Below are 17,998 nucleotides of genomic sequence, written 5' to 3' on the forward strand. Positions count from 1 at the left end.
ACATCATAAAAATCTGACCGATTTTTCACAAGATTATGAAACGCAAAAATTAAATGTAAGTATATTCCTTGCATTTAGGTATTTCTTAATTTTATGTTTCTTTATTGAAGTACTAGATTTCCGCCCGCGGCTTCGCCCGCGTTTTCAAAGGAAAACCCGCATAGTTCCCGTTCCCGTGGGATTTCCGGGATAAAACCTATCCTATGTGTTAATCCAAGTTACCCTCTATATGTGTGCTAAATTTCATTGTAATCGGTTCAGTAGTTTTTACGTGAAAGAGTAACAAACATCCATACATCCATACATCCATACATCCATACATCCATACATCCTTACAAACTTTCGCCTTTATAATAGTATTAAGATTGCTATTCTAGTTCATGTACGAAAATGCGTCTATTTCGATAAACACAAGTGTCGTATCGGAAGCAACACATTTTTCTTTACCTAACGTCGTAATAATATGTAAATTGAATTCCGTATATTACGCGCTTCATTTTTCCGAGTCTCTACACAATGATGGGAAAATTAACGCTTCATGCTTACATTATATAATAATACTACAAAGTATATCAGTGAATAATAAACTTAAAATTTACTTAACAATAGGGTTTATGGCAGAGCAAATAAACTCATCCAATTTTGTTCAGCACTACAGCCATGAAATTAAGAAAGAAAATGTTCTTTCAAAATTACTTTTCACATTAGGTAGGTATGTCATACATTTTTACACATGATCCTGGATCTGGAAGACTATTTAGATATGCAATTATTATAATAGATAAATATAACTAAGCTCTATTTCAGACTAATCTATACTAATATTATAAAGCTGAAGAGTTTGTTTGTTTGAACGCGCTAATCTCGGGAACTACTGGGCCGATTTGAAAAATTCTTTCGGTGTTAGATAGCCCATTTATCGAGGTAGGCTACATATCATCACGCTACGACCAACAGGGGTGGAGCCACGGGGGTGAAACCGCGCGGAGCAGCTAGTAAGTAATAAGTTCTAAAAAACCACATCTAAATCGGTTGCAAGTTGTTCTAAGCAGACAGACAGACTACTGTTTTATACTATGTAGCATAGCTATGTAGTGATAAACATTAAATAGTTCTTTGTAAATACGTATACCTACACGATACTGTATCGTGAAGCTTCCTGCATCGATGAATATCAATGCTCGAAGAACATTCCTCTCATTACAATCCTCTACTACTGGAAATAAGCCTCCCGCGTATTTACTAATTCTATAGCACTCTGTGGTACTGTATTGTGCATGTTTGGCTGCTGGAAGCTCATTAAAAATCAATACATAAATGATAGATAAAATAAGACGTCTGTTATAAATAGACCACGCTCTACATAGTACGTCGCGGAACGTTATCATTTGACCCATAACACTTGTCAGCAAGCCGCGGTCATGTCGTGTGTAAATTCGTAACAAACTTAGTTTAGTGTTAAGTTATTTATTCATGAAAATGAGATTTTCTATTGTGTGTACAGTGCTGTGTGCGGTTTTGGATAGGAATGTTTTTGGTGAGTCAAGTTTAAATAGCGTTCGTACAATTTGAAAAGTTAATATTTTGAAATAACGTATTTTATTGGAAAAGGAAGTCAAGCCAAGCAATAAAAATTCATAATTATTTATCTATTATTATATTATTTGGGGGGTTTTATATTATTTTGGTTCAGTATTATATATTTTTTTAAGTAAATTATCGCATATTATCATGTTTTTACTCTTAATTTAAAAGCTTTCTACATAACTACTCATGTAGATACTTGTGTCGAAAACGAATCGATCATAGTTAGATTTTTTAGTAGGATCCTACTGAAAAAGTCAAAAAGTTATAGTTATGTTTATATGTATTTTTGGATTTATTTCCAGAATAGTAATCCAATGATATCTAAGTAAGCAAGTAGAATAGAAATGACTCAGTTTGTTAGGGCCTCTGACTATAAGGTCGAGGGTTCAAGAGAGAAGCGTGCAAAAATAATTAAATTATCTATCAATTTATCTGCATATTAATTACTATCCCTATCAACATTGCTTTACTGGGTGAAGGAAAACAGTGTGAAAAACAAGATCTTAACAGTAAACTTTTGTACCTATTAGTATTGAATTTAATGTGGCTGTTTGAGCCGTTTAGAATATCTTTTTTCTTAATACATATTAGATTAGTTCCTATATTTTAGATAGACCTAGTATGTTATTTTGATCAATTAATTAATGTTACTACTGGTTATTGTTTTCTTCTCGTTTCTATGTATATAAAATTCTCGTGTCACAATGTTAGTTACCATACTCTTCCGAAACGGTTGGACCAATTCTCATGGAAATTTTGTAGGCCTACTGAAATATTTCTCTATTTTTCATACCCCTAAATGATAAGAGTAAGGCAAAACAACGTTTACTGGGACAGTTACAAGGACAGTAATATAATAAACCCATTACCCAAGGCTGTTGTATTGTCATATATTTGTTTATTCATCTGCAAATGCAGATGAATAAACAGCAGGAAGGTTCGTCAGCCATATTTATGGCTGACGAACCTTCCTGCTGTTTATTAGAGAATTTAAATAATCCAATATTTAAACAGATGCACGTAATTATGCGTCATGATAATATCATGGAAAATCCAAAGATAGTTAAAATACTTATGATCAAAATAATGTGTCTTCAAGAAAAGCCTCGTATATATGTAGGTATTACAATAGTAAAAGTTTGAGCGAAGCTCGTAGGTATCGAACTTCGTTAGAAAATGACTTATAATCTCTCTCTCTCTTATTCTTTATTATGAATTTAAAGTCTTGGTATGTCATATTACAGCTGGTTAATATCCTACTCGCTCGTGAAAAAACAATGAAGCAAGTGGAGATTTATTTAATAATCCAGAGATCAGTTAGGTAGATTTCTTAATTAAATTATGTTACTTCTAAGAAATTAGATTCCCGTAAAAGACGTTTAAAATATAAAATTTATCGGTTAATTAGGTCCACGTATTGAGAACCCATACAGGCGATTATCTGGTATCGCGTGTCTAATCCACATTCTATTGTGATCAGATAATGACATACTCAGAAACTAGTGTAAGGGAAGGTTCTTGAAATCGTTACAAATAACTCCGAAACATGATAACAACAAATGAAAATTAAAATAATCTTTAATCATGTAAAACTTAACTTAATTTGGATACCGAGAATGTTTTCAATAAAAATTTAAATAATGTGAGGTGTCGTCATTCATATTTAGGTATGTAGGGAATCCCAGAAGCAGACCACACTCTTTGTAATAATACCGATATTTTAGATTGATTCACATTAATTATTAATATTAGAACGGAATGAAACAATATTTGGTAGAGACAGAAAAATCTTTGTCTCTACAAAAGTTCCTGGAAGAACACTTTTAGTAAAAATGTAGGCAGGAAAATATACTCTTCCATTTCCGATAAGTATCTACTTACATAATATAAATATGATACTTCTTGTTTATCTGAATTTCGTATCTGACGGTGACTGCATCTCGGGTCAGCGGGATTATCTCAAGTAGCAAATGTATTGTAAACAGACGGAAATCTATATGTTGTTTAGAAGTTCATTAATATCCAACCACTTGATGACTTCATGATTTTATTGACAACTCTAGGAATTAACCTAGGTATACATATTATATATTAACGAGTTAAATAATTTCATTTATTTATTGGGATAAAATAATACAAATCAATATTAAAATAGAATTAGAAGAATCATGTTGATCATGATGATTTGAATTATTGACGTAATCTATGAATCTAATAATCTTAATACTATTATAAAGGCGAAAGTTTGTATGGATGTTTGTTACTCTTTCACGTAAAAACTACTGAACCGATTACAATGAAATTTAGCACACATATAGAGGGTAACTTGGATTAACACATAGGATAGGTTTTATCCCGGAAATCCCACGGGAACGGGAACTATGCGGGTTTTCCTTTGAAAACGCGGGCGAAGCCGCGGGCGGAAATCTAGTAAATTATATGAGTATGAAATCATTATATGAAACCTACGTTTTCAATATTTTGGACTAGGTACTTTCACGATTTTTTTACGCACAGTATAAGATACTTACCACTTAGGTACTTACCGTGGTGATTTTGCAAAAAATAAAAATATTTAGGTTAGCCTTTTTATTGATACTATCTTAATGCTGCTTCTGAGTTCTGGCATTTAACCTAGTTATATAAGTTTTATGGAAGTGATTTTCATGGATGGACTGAATTGAAAGAATGACCTAGATTCGGTTTGTCCAAGGTATATCTACATTTTTGTGTTCTCTCAATATAATATTTATAAAATATGTAAACAAGGGTCATTGTAGCTACAGTAGAACTCCAATTATCCGAATTAATGGGGACCGGGACCCATTCGGATAATCAAATATTCGGATAATCGGATTTAAAAAAAAATATTGCCATTGGTGAGAATAAAAGCAACGTTTTGATATTGCACTATTTTTTTATTGAATTAAATGAAAGAAACATGAAATTTTCACATGTTTTAAATGTTTTTGCAATTATTTTTCTTATTTCCTCTAGTGACAACGCATCTTTATCATCATCATCCTCTCCATATTCTTGTTAGGGGAAGAATAATAGCGCACTTAAACTTTTTTTGGACAATTTTTTGTGATTCGGATAATCGGCGATTCGGATAGTCGGAGTTCGGATAATTGGAGTTCTACTGTGCTTCTTAAATATTAGAATACTTTCTGTTATACAACATAGATATGATAGTGGCTCTTATGTATAAGATATTCGCGAAGACTTGCCTCGTTTTAGGTCCTTCTCTTTTCAACATATCTGTTATCAATTTATAAATCTCACTGAAAGCTTGTGATATTCATAATCTCTGTAATTCTTATTCCAAAGAAATATAGAAGTACTACATTGGAGTAGGTTATGGACTTATCTTCTGTACAATTTAAAATGCATCATCCGCATCGTAACGCATCAATTTACTGAATCCTGGGAATTATAGTAGAGGTGTTTAAGGCAATGTGGGCTGTGGCATTGGTACCAATTGCGTTTGTGTATGTTAAAATAAATCTTTACTAGAGTAATATTATAGTGAAAAACAGTTTGTTTGTTGAATTTTGAACGAGGAAGGCTATAATATACCATCACGCTATGTAGGTATATAGGTGTGGAGTTACGTGTGGAGTAGCAATGAAAATGTTGCAAATATATTTTGTTGATAGCAGATGCAGTTGCGGGGTAGTACTGTATGATGAATCTATGAAACTAACACTCTTACATATATATCTAAATGCCATATTAATATAGGAACAATAGGATGAAGGATATTATTCTGTCATCTTAATCTCGGGACCTTCTTTAAAATGCAATTACAAAACTACACCACTGACTGTGTATGTCCTAAATAACTAGGAAATATGTACTTACCATGAAAGGATCCTTCTATATTATCATCTAAATCTTGCTATATTTACGTTCCAGGTCTTTCCTCTGATGAAATATCAGATGTGCAAGAATCATGTTGCACCCACGGGCAGGCATACGCCATGACACAATCTTTAGTAGCGTCATGTTCAAAGGCTGATCTTCCGGAAGGTATAGAGGATGAAGCGAGGAACACGTGTGTGGTTGCATTGAGCAGTTGCTGTGAGGAACAATTCAAGTTAGTAATTTTAACAGTTAAGGCGTAAGTTAATGATATTTATAATGCATCTTTTAAATTGATTGTTATTACAGAGATAAAGAAGAATGTGAAGCCGGCATAAAACTAGCTGACTCAAAGCAATGTAACAGTCCAAAAAGTGATATTGGGAAGGTAGGTTTTTCAGTGTATTTAATCTCCCATTTTTTGAAGCTCCAATATTTTTCATTGTCGATAGTTATTTTAATTGATACTTAATAATACTGAACAGACTTGCTGCAACGAATGTACATTTGGTCGTCTAACCGGCGGTTTGGAAGGAGAGGCGGGTTGCGGAGAGCCTACAGAAGAGTTTTACTCGTCTTCATCTGCACTAAGGAGGCATGCTTTTTACCAATGCTGCATGGTAATTATAATTTATTAACTAGTTATATATAACTAGCTATACTAGTTGCCGGATTCGGCTTCTTCTCCCATTTTTCATAATGTAGAGTTCAGTGAAAAATCCACTTATATATTAAGATCTCCAAAAGATTTTAATTGTATGATAGGTACATATCGGATTACAATTATAGTTAAAACGACATCCTGCAAAATATTTTTTAAATGTGTCTCTCCAAAACGACACAACTCTAACATTGTGTTGGTATAAACTATCGATGACCTACAATAAATTATTAAATACTTCTCGTAATATTTTCAAAACCCATACATTTCAGGACTCAAGAAAAGAAGAAGAGACAACAACAGAGAAGAAAGAAACGACAACAGCGAAGGCGGAAGAAAAAGAGAAATGTAAGGAGAACACTTGTGAGCATGTTTGTAGCGAGCAAGATGGGAAGGTACAATGTCAATGCAACGAAGGGTACAGGCTTCAGCCTGATAAGAGATCGTGTAAAGGTACCACTTGAGATAGTTTATTGTGTCTGTCCATTGTGAGGTGTGATCTGGATTTTTTGGGTTGGTCACCATTTTTGTTTGCTTGCTTGTTGTTTTTGCTTATTGCGTATGTAATCAATTACAGCTTTTGCTTTCAGCGTGTGCCTCAATTTGTTTTGTGTTAAGTAGGTATCCCACATCGTCTTTCGAAATAACTAGACTATTGTAAACAATTTTTCTTAAATTACCAAAACGTGTCTAGATAAAAATATACTCCAGTTCTTGTTCTATTCTCCACAGACAATAACTATGGAAAGTAAACGGAAACGGAATAAGTATTCTATCATGTAACGAAATTAATTTCTTTCCCAGATATAAACGAATGTGCCGAATCAACCGATGATTTGTGCACTGCGGAGGACACAGTGTGCCACAACACGAATGGCTCCTACAAATGTGTTCCCATCAAGAAGAGAGAAGCTGGCTCTGGTTGCCCGCCAGGGTTTAAGAAGAACGTCATCAACCAAGTTTGTGATGGTGAGATCCTATTGCAGAAAGTAGAAAAGAGACCTATTGTATTTCTTATACTATAACAGTGAAATACTGTTTTCGATTTAAAATCTCTATGTTATTGAAAATTTTAAATGTCCTCTCCTTATTGGATTATAGATTTGGAAAAAATCTCTTACATTCGCTTACAATATAAAAAAAAAACATTTTGTATCTATAATTTTACTACACACCAAAAAATACTCTATCCTGCAATAAATAAATTCTAAAATTCATAGATATCAACGAATGCCAGTTACCCCGGCCTCCGTGTCCAAAGTACCTTTGCGAGAACACGATAGGAGGGTACAAATGTGCTGGCAAACCTGGGAAGCCGTTTTCTGAAGATGCCTCAAGTGCCACCACTGCTAAACCTGATGATGTACCAGAAGTGAAGAACGATATATGTCCTCCTGGCTTCAGAGCTGGGGAGGATGATGAATGTTTGGGTATGCAAGATTTGGAAAATTCAAAACTCCTTTTTTGCTCATTTTACTATTTACTAACTAATTACATTTTATCAGAAGCATTTACACTTAATAAAAATGACTACTAACTATATGACTAGTGTTAAAAGAAATTTATTTTTTCAATAACGTGCAATTTTATTTAATGATCGATTTACACTTATCCCTGGCTTGTCAAAAATTGCCTTTTGTTCTAGTTCTTCGCGTTCCTTACGTGTTAAAGTACTCAATGAATTAAATACTAATTATTTCCCTAGTCCTCCTTATTAAAGTTCAAAATAACTTGCTTTTTATAGATATTGATGAATGTGAGGAAAGAGTAGACGATTGCCAACGTCTGTCCCAGCATTGTATAAACACACACGGCGGCTACTTCTGTCAGGACCACGTGTCCAAGCGGTGTTCTCCAGGGTTCAAAGTTAACTCTGCTACTGGGATTTGTGAAGGTATGATGATGGATAATGACGAAATTTTCAAATATTGTTGTATTTTCTAATCATTGGACCTTGAGACAAAGCAGCATTGTTGAAAAAGAGCTTTTGTTTAAATTTTCAAGTCCGTTTTACATTACGCTTTTTTTGTAGATATCGATGAGTGCGTAGAAAGTCTGGAAGTATGTAAACGCACTGAGGTCTGCGTCAACCTGCCCGGCGCTTACAACTGCAAATCCAAGATCAGCACTTTACCTAAGTAAGAGATGTGCAAGAGATGAATAAGTATCTAAATTTCTAGCTTCAAGTCTAGTGCTTTGTTAGAAGTATTCGTACGATGCTTGCATGTATTTTTAAATATCTTTGCAATATTAGAACATTTCTTGCTACTAGAAACGATATATAGAATTATTCAGTGATTATGTACTTACCTTATGCTTTAAACATTTTTTTCAGATTAGCACCATCAAAGAAGTGTCAAGAAGGAACCAGATTGCGTCCTGGTGGGACAACTTGTGAAGGTATGAAGAGTTATAATTTTATAATTAAGAAGAAAGAAAAACGGCAGAAGTTATAATCCCCTGAAAGAATAAAGAATGTTTATTATATTATAACAGGATAAATTTTAATTTTGTTAGTCAGTATGACTTATATCAGCTTAAATTTTCTTCTATCCGATTTCATAATGAAAAAGAATCACAAATCCATTTAAATTCAACATCATGGGTATTATCTTTCTCTTTCAGACATAGACGAGTGTCGTGAAGGCACTCATTTGTGCGACCAATTCCAGAATTGTATCAACACTTTTGGTGGACATGAGTGTCGGTGCAAGAATGGCTTCGAATTGGACTCTTCGTCGAGCTCGTGTGTCGGTTTGTAATTAGTTGATTATTTATGAGACTTTACTACGTTTCCATTTGTCAATTAAAGCACTTTGCCAACGTTATTTTGCTTCATAATAAGTATATATATATAGGGTCAGGGAGGAAACAGTGACTCAGGCGGCTACAGTGACTCATTACTAGTTCGGCTAGAATAAGACGTACACTGTTGTTGTCTACCTCCCTCATTTGAAGCTAACGGTCCTCGGACTTGTACAAACCAATCAGCCGGCGTCTCAAGGGCCGAACAGTGGTGCCACCACGTGTTTTTGTTTTAGTGCTCACAAAATTATATTTTTAACGTAAGTTTGATTGATTTTAATATCTAAAGTATATAATAAATGTTGTAATCATTTTTTCTGTCTTATAGTTATGTTTATGCAGATTACCTTTGTATGTTTAATTCAGTTTATTGATTGATTTTTCGATCCATTTGAATATGAAATAATCAAAATGACGGAGTTGTGTACAGTGACTCAATTTGAAGCGGTACACAGTGACTCGTGAGCCACTGTGTACCTACTTCCGTTTATAGTATTATTTAGTTCTATGTTTTCCTTTTGATTTTTTAGGTAATTTGTTTAATTATTATATTTTGTTGATAGAATACCACGGCAAAAATCTGCAGAATGTAAAATTGGTTATTTATAAGAAATGGAGACTCGATAAGACAAGCATCTAAAGGGTCGGTGTTGCATTTGCTACCCTTAAAAGATATTATTGAAAGACAAAAAACTGTGAAACTCTTGACGATCAACAGTTGGAGCCCTAACGAACCTATAAATTTCAAGACAAATGAGTCTACCCTACCACTTACATTATGTGTCTTGGAAGAGCCAATATTTTTCAAAGAAACTGTAGAAGACAACCAACCGAATGCAAACATTATCTCAGAAAACCTATTTCCAGCCTTCATCAACATGCCATCGACTTCATCCATTAACATACCCTCAACTTCGCTTATCGACACACCATTGACTTCATATAATAACATACCACCGAGTTCATTCGTCAACAAACCACCGATTGCATCCTCACAAGTTTCTTTTAAAAGTCCGTTTGAATTCAGAGATCCAATAAAAGCCAAACCTAGACAAAATAACAGAAAACGTAGGAATCCTAGACGCAGGCTAATTGCTGAATACATCAGAAAATTTGTTTTTGGAACAAGAAAATATGACGCAAAGAAAAGTAAAATTACTCGAACAATAAGAGCAGCAGTGATGAAGAAATGGAAAATGAAGAAGTATTATTACAAGATTCGGATGATGACATGGAATGGCCAACAGATAACAATCATGGATATGAAAATGACGCTGACACTGATAACGAAAACATTATTTTAACGGATGAAGATTTAAAGAAACCTTTACCTCATTCACCTCGAGAAGGCGAATATGTTATTGTCCAATTAGCTACCAAAAAACAGAGATATATGGGAAAAGTGTTAGAGGAACGAAATGAGAACATGGAATTTTACATAATATCATTTTTGAGGCGAAAGCCTGGTACTGACTACTGATAAGTTTATTATGCCAAATAAGCCCGATCTGTCTATTGTAAAAGAGGACGATTAAAAATTTATTCTACCTAAACCGTTAATGATCGGAACAGCTTCGAGACCATTTTATTATTTTTCAATCGATGATTAGATATTAGATGTGTTTTTTTTTTGTGAAATTTTTTAATGTTTTTTATTTTATTTTATTCTAAGACTAATGATATTAATTCATATATTGAAGTTCCTACATTTGCATTAGTCATTTTAAGAAAGATAATAAAGAATTTTGATTAAGTATATCTTTTTTATTTTCACTGAGCCACTGTATACTATTAGAGTCACTGTGTACTACACTATTGAGTCACTGTGTACATCCACCGGTACACAGTGACTCAAATCTATTTTTTTATATTTTATTTTTTAGTTTAATTAATTTAAAGTATAATGAAAATATAATGACACAATAATGAAATGTAGTAACCTGACTTCAAGATCAAAAAAAATCACTTTGATTATATATTATTTACTATATTTTTGAGCGTATCGAAAAAATCCGAGTCACTGTTTCCTCCCTGACCCTATATTATCTACCTAACTATATCATATTCAGTATCTAAACCTTGTATAACTAACCATTTTTCTTTCAGATATCGACGAATGTGCGTTAAAACTAGACAACTGTCAAGCTGGTCAGCATTGTCTCAACATTTTGGGTTCGTTCACGTGCACTCAGCGTGCTGTCACCACCTCTACCAGTACCACTCTATCGCCAGATTACTATTATGAGTATTATGAATCCGGGTAAGTCACTATAATTTTGTTTGGTTTCAATTTTTGAAGATTCAGGAACTTCCTCATTATAGGTGGCTACACTATAATTCCAAATAATTAAAAATAACTAACACTACTAACTTGTATGTTTATTACTTCTATTAGTAATTAATTGACTTTATTTATTTTCTATACCTAGTGAAGATGATAGCCCACCTGATCCAGCACGCGCACCAGCACCAGCGCCTGTACCAGAAACAACTTCTTCAACCACTTCAACTACTTCAACAACGACGTCGACAACCACATCAACAACGACAACACCTCCACCAACAACCTCTAGCAGTACAACCACTACTTCCACCACAACACCACGACCCAGACCTTACCAGCCACCGCGACGATACCACAACTTACGGCCAAGACCGAGAACTACATCTAGTACCACAACCCCAGACCCACGTACTTACCCCGGACCACCGGGTTATCCCAGGCAACCAGAAGACAAGCCAGATGCACCAACGAACAGAAGAGTATACAATAGAAGGCCACAGTTCTATCCCAGAAGACCGACGTCTTCTACATCTACTACGTATACTACTCCAGTCGAAACTACAGTGACTACCACGGATATAAATACAATAGAAAGAGATCGAGCCCCAGATGGCAGTTATGCAATTGATACTGGAGACATTCCTAAGGATAAATGGACGAATGTTATTGAGAAGGAAAATGAGCCTGAATTCGATCCGAAATTGGTTCATTGTTTAAACGGGTTTGAGAGGAACGAAAGGGGCGAATGTGTTGGTAAGACTGTATTTGTTATTTTTATCTTTAGTCAAAGTAATCATTTCGATCTTCTTAAGGGGGAAGAGACAGCTCTACTAACAAATTATTCCAGGTCAAACGAATTGAATCATAATATTTTTATATTAAATGCAATATAAGAAATAAAGCACACATGTTTATGGTACTTTCAACTTTTCTTATGAGTAAAACAATACGTCGAAATTGGAACATTGAACGTACACCTTGACCGTAAAGATTCTTTCAAAACTTTACATTACTTTCAGCACTTCAAAACTACCGTATGATAGACTAATTTTTTAATAATTACTTTTTAAATTCAGATATAAACGAGTGCGACGAAGGCCGCCACATTTGCAGTACATTAGAGTACTGCAAGAACAGACCGGGTGGTTACGAGTGCGCCTGTGTGCCCGGTTACACCCGGGACGAGTCCGGGTGGTGCGCACCCATCACACCCACGAGAACCACTCCCACTACTTCTTCTACCACTACCACCACTGCAAGACCTACCACCACTGCAAGGCCTACCACTAGCACTGTGGTTTATACTTATGAAACTGAGAGTACAACGGGTAAGTTTTATTTTAGTTTTTAAAAATATAGTGGACAGTAAAGTTTTCCGTTACACGTAAATTATTATAAGTATTTTTTTATTTTTCCTTTTTCTTCGACTGCACGTACAGACCTGAATTGAAATTTTCACCAGAAAGGTTTTAGGAAATAACGTTTTATGTATGTACGAAATACTGAAAATATTGAAGTGAATCTTAATACGAACTGCATTGGACACAGACCAATAAACTAAAAAGTAAAAACATATTTCTACTAAAATTAATTCGATATTATTACAGCATCCACAACTCCTGAGTGGGGATACCCCCCCTCCCGGTGGGTTCCCCCGCAGCCGTGTGATCAGGGATATACCTTCAGCTCGTCCCAGGGCAGATGTGTTGGTAAGTTTGAGCGAAATGTTAGAAAATTTTACCATTATTTTATTACTGCTGAGTTAGTTCTTAGCTAAATAACGTGTGAAAATATGCTTCGACAAAATCTGATAATATTACCCCTACACCTACTATTTGTTTTCTGTTGAGTTGATTCCTTACAAAACATCATATTCCTCGTTTAACATTGATGATGAGTTCACTTCTATTCAATACTTTTTTGGCAAACAGCTCTAACAAATTGAAATTCAAACTTTTTGACAAATTAAATTACATTTTATAAAAATTTTAAATTACAAATTATATTAAAAACTAATATATGTAGTACATATTTAAAATGAAACGAAATCAAACTCCAGATGTCGATGAGTGTGCCACGAACCGAGCCAACTGTTCGCCTAAAGAGGACTGCATCAATACGGAGGGCGGCTACCGCTGCGTGTGCGGCCGGGCCTGTCGCGGGGACACTACCTATGGTAATACTTGTATACGTAGTATATTATTATTAGTCTGTGGTAATACATATAATAATATATTATTTTGTGTATACAGTATAATATAAGGTAAAAGGTCCGTGTCTACGCATAAGCCAGTCACGAGGAGCTGGGCGCCATCCTCGCCTGTCATTCAATAACACTCTATATTTCTGTATGTGTTCGAAAACATCCAGAAAAAAAAACAATCATAATATAATGTTTATGTTTAGTATCATCTGAATGTTATATTATTTATGATTCAGAATATATAAATCCAATACATTGTATTAATATACTTATGTGCAGTTTACATACTTATTTCGAGGTTTTCATTTATTTGACTATGCATTAGTTAGATAAGTAATTGAAAATTTACCGACTTGCACGAGTTTTATCTTAAGATTAGGATCTTTTGTAATAATTTCGAATATAATTCTAAACTAAGTCTAAACAGCATCTTTTCGCGATATGTTCATTTTTTCGATTTAGATATTTATTAACAAAAAAAGAAGCAAAAATTCAGTAAAAAATACTAGCCGTTGTAGTTCAATTAATTACATACGATTTCAGAGTCCCAACCAGGGCCGGACTCGAACGTTATAACGGTGGGCGCGCAGTACGGGCGCCGCGGGCCGCGCTACCTGCGCCCGTCACGCGCGCGCCTGCCCGGCACCGGGGCCATTGTGACCACCTGCCCCTGGGGGTACAAGCTGACCCCGGAAAAACACTGTTTAGGTATTTAGGTTAAAATTTTATTTAAAATGGTTTTTCATAGCATTTGTGGTATATACTGTGTTATTATTAATTTATACGTATTGCATATTAACACATAGGAGTGTCATGACAGTGCTTTTCATTAAAGTAAATAAAATTCCTTTAAAAATTAGAATAAGCGAATCAATTCAATTTAAAATAAACGTTTAAACATACGTTTAAAATAATTTATTATTATCATGATGACGATGAAAAGTTGCAGTTCAATAAAACACTATTTTCTACTCACAGATATCGACGAATGTGCGCGTAACGTGTCCGAGTGTGGCCCACAACAGAAGTGCGAGAACTTCTTCGGCGGCTACTCCTGCCAGTGTCCAAGTGGCCATAGACTCAACGGCAAGCAGTGTGATGATATAGACGAGTGTAATTTTGGCAATGTAAGTGTAGTTTTATCTTCTTTTATTCTGATTCGGTTGTTGGGAAAACCTCACTATTAGATACTATTTACTTCTACTATTTCTGTAGGTAACTAGATTTCGATATGTCTTCACTCTTCATTTTTTTATGTTGTTACTTCAGATCAGTTAAATAGATTTGCGAGTCGCTATTGCGAACATTTACCTTTTATCAATAATTACTATAAAAAATTGTAATTAGCTTTAAGTATACCTGTAACATAAAGCGTAAATAAGCGCTATAGCAATCTTATTCCACTGAACTATCTCCCTAGCCATGTTCCTACAACGCACGATGCATCAACACGCCTGGCTCGTACCGCTGTTCCTGCGGCAGCGGTTTCCGCAACGCGCCCTCTAACGACAAGGTGTGCGTCGACGTGGACGAGTGCGCGGAGACACCTGTAGCGTGCGAACATGGGTGCTCTAACGTGTGGGGAGGCTATCGGTGCTTCTGTAATAGAGGGTACAGGCTGAGGAGTGATAATAGGTACGTATTATGCAGTATACTATCATACATGTTGTACATTTTCAAGTATTATATTATTGGGGAAATATTAAAGAAAATAAATAGACATATGGCTATGGGTCACAGAAAATGTATATTAAAACTTAAATATACCGATGTAATACAGACTTTTTAAGGTGTAATATAACATATCTCTGTAGTCTATAAACAACACTACTATCAGAGACAAATAAAAATTATAATACTCTAAATTTTATCAATAAATCAATGTAAATGATATACTTAATTCCACAGAACTTGCGAAGACATAGACGAGTGCTCTGAATGGGGTAACTCACGCACTCGCGGACGGCTTTGCGGTGGCCGCTGCGTGAATACTGCGGGGAGCTTCCGCTGTGCTTGCCCAGCTGGCTACCGGCTCGCTGATGATGAGAGGAGCTGTATTGGTAAGAAAAGATACTTTTCAATTTTACCCTACCCGTAAAAGACGATGGTTTCCTCATCTACTGAAAAAAATATATTTATTTTTAACTAAAACACACAAAATCGCAAACATAATTATGGCTTTCAATTTTAAAATATGAGCGGACGGCTCCGATATTATAGCAGGTGACTGCTAAACACCAAACTACTTCATCCATATAGTTGCTAAAACACACAAAGATGTCATACAAATATGTATACACTACAACTAATAAGCACACATTTCAAATATAAAAATCTCAAACACACCAACAAATATATTTATGTACTCGTTTCAGACATCGACGAGTGCGAGACCGGCGAGGCTGGTTGCGGCGCTGAGCCCGGCGCCGTGTGCCAGAATACGCGAGGTGGCTTCCACTGTCACCACATCCGCTGCCCGCCAGGATACCGCCTCGAGGGGAAACAGTATGCAGCGCTCTCTAATCTACGCTAGTTATAAAACTGAACTTTTTTAAACTTGCTTATCTTACGAACCACTGATTCCACTTGATTTTTTTATGTATTCAGTACATAACACGCCAAGACAAATAGAACGAAGCAGCAATGCAATTTTTTTCAAAAGCGGAATAAAATTCTATATAGTTATCTGGTATGGACTAATAGGTAATATCACAGCTAATAGGTCAAAAGCAAATAGCTTATACCTATAACAAATAACAAATTCATCTTTATAACGGTATAGCTGCATTATTGGCCCTAGAACATACTTCATGCAGTATGATTTATCTTCCTTGAAATTATTCATTCAAGGTATTTGTAAATTTCAGCAAATGCAGCCGCATCCAGCGTTCGTGCCTAGTGTCAGACTGGAACTGCTTGCAGCAGCCGAGCACGTACAGCTATAACTTCATTACATTCGTGTCTAATATATATCTGCCTATGGGAAGTGTGAGTGGCCATTATTTTATTTCTAAAGCTACTAATTCTGAACATTTACTATTTTTTTGTAGTAGTTGTAGTTCTTGTACCTAAAAACAATTTTAATATGATTAAAATATGTTTGTTATAAAATAATATCGCAAGTCACTAAAAACCTTTTTCAATATATTACATATGTATTTCAATACCTTTATTTATTTGAAGGTGGATCTATTCACAATGCACGGCCCTTCATGGCAAGACTCTGTGGTGAGCTTCGAAATGCGGATGATCGAGGTGCAGGCTTCACCGGGAGTCAAACCTGCTGACTTGTCATGTTTCGAGTAAGTTTTTTTTTAAAGAATTGATTAGTTAGTTACTTTTTATTTTAAAATGTCAAGAGTAAAAACTTAATTGTTGTTGGACAAAATATGGAAAAATTTATGCCAAAATATATAACAATCACTCAGTGTATCTCATATTTTAATTAAATATTAATAAAGCTAAATGGAAATTCTGCGCCCTCTTTACGTCAGCGCCCTGCAATCAAAGTTTAAATTACGGCTTTGCTCAAAATGCTAAATAATTCCAATATTTAATTATAATTTATAAACACGTGTTCTTTAATAGCATATGTGTTATTACGCTATATTATGATAAGTTACAGTATCTAAAAATTTATAATATTTAAATAGTAAGTAACCGCTTCGCTATCCCATTTCCTGAAATATAATAAATAGCTTTCCGGCCGCGGACAATATAAATTATATACCTTCATCTTGAATCCCTATATCTATTTAAAATAGCCACATCAAAATCCGCTGCGTAGTTTTAAAAATTCAAGCATACGTATGGATTTAGGCACAGAGAAAGCAACTTTGTATATATACTATGTAGTGATGTACTAACCCCTGAATGTTTGCAGCATGCGTCCATCAGGCAACATCTGCGTGGTGTCGCTAGTGTGCTCGCTGGGCGGGCCGCAGGTGGCCGAGCTCGAGCTCACCATGTCTTTATACCAACGCGCGCTTTTCGCGGGTAGTGCTGTCGCGAGACTGGTCGTTATTGTGTCGGAATATGACTTTTAGCTTATTAAGTTATTAGTAGATTAAATAAAACTTTTTATAATGTGTTTGGTTTTTTATTTTGTTTATGACGGGTACACCCATCGTGTTGCCGTATATATTATTACTTGCTCTGTAGTGTTGCCATGCGATTTTTTTCCTTGCTAACGTTTTAAAGTATTTTGAACGAATGTGGATCCTTAACTACAAAATTCCAAAAACCGAGCTGGAGCTTATCATGTCTTTATACCAACGCGCGCTTTTTGCGGGCAGCTCTGTGGCGAGTTTGGTCGTTATTGTGTCGGAGTAGGACTTTTAGCCTATTAGTAGATTAAATAAAATAATGTATTTGGTTCTTTATTTTAATCTGATTGGGTAAGATTTCCCGTTGTCTTGCTAGGAAAATGCAATACTGGTGTTGCTAATGTTTAAAAAAAATCTATTGGTTCATTTACTTTAAACCCTATGGTGGCCGGTAAATCGTGCTAAAATAATAGTTGAAACCTGAAACCACCCCCCATACCTTCTTAGTAGTCTGTAAAATAAAACACAAAATAAATAGTAATATATCT

At 35.0% G+C, this 17,998-nt stretch overlaps 1 protein-coding gene across 1 annotated transcript; it reads left to right on the top strand.

Annotated features, from left to right (window-relative positions):
* Positions 1-1,208: 1,208 nt before the first annotated feature.
* Positions 1,209-17,494, top strand: LOC149897933 (uncharacterized). The gene is made up of 24 exons (XM_090115699.1): positions 1,209-1,537; positions 5,506-5,686; positions 5,761-5,839; positions 5,937-6,071; positions 6,385-6,565; positions 6,917-7,081; positions 7,333-7,542; positions 7,857-8,006; positions 8,145-8,250; positions 8,448-8,512; positions 8,738-8,866; positions 11,024-11,177; positions 11,347-11,954; positions 12,278-12,529; positions 12,809-12,910; positions 13,261-13,377; positions 13,948-14,112; positions 14,383-14,531; positions 14,825-15,039; positions 15,313-15,464; positions 15,780-15,909; positions 16,272-16,392; positions 16,588-16,706; positions 17,288-17,494. The coding sequence occupies exons 1-24, from the start codon at positions 1,474-1,476 to the stop codon at positions 17,448-17,450; spliced, it is 3,912 nt and encodes a 1,303-aa protein (XP_089971825.1). The 5' UTR covers positions 1,209-1,473; the 3' UTR covers positions 17,451-17,494.
* Positions 17,495-17,998: the final 504 nt, after the last annotated feature.

Source organism: Colias eurytheme, chromosome 24 (genome assembly GCF_061535395.1).
Source record: "Colias eurytheme isolate Ceu_HAF_F1 chromosome 24, ilColEury1 Martin Lab GWU primary, whole genome shotgun sequence".
NCBI lineage: Eukaryota > Metazoa > Arthropoda > Insecta > Lepidoptera > Pieridae > Colias > Colias eurytheme.

Coding starts and splice junctions, on each gene's coding strand:
- LOC149897933 (XM_090115699.1), top strand. CDS start 1,474: ATGAAAATGAGATTTTCTATTGTGTGTACAGTGCTGTGTGCGGTTTTG. Junction 8,251..8,447: donor AAGATCAGCACTTTACCTAA/GTAAGAGATGTG, acceptor CATTTTTTTCAG/ATTAGCACCATCAAAGAAGT. Junction 12,911..13,260: donor GTCCCAGGGCAGATGTGTTG/GTAAGTTTGAGC, acceptor ATCAAACTCCAG/ATGTCGATGAGTGTGCCACG.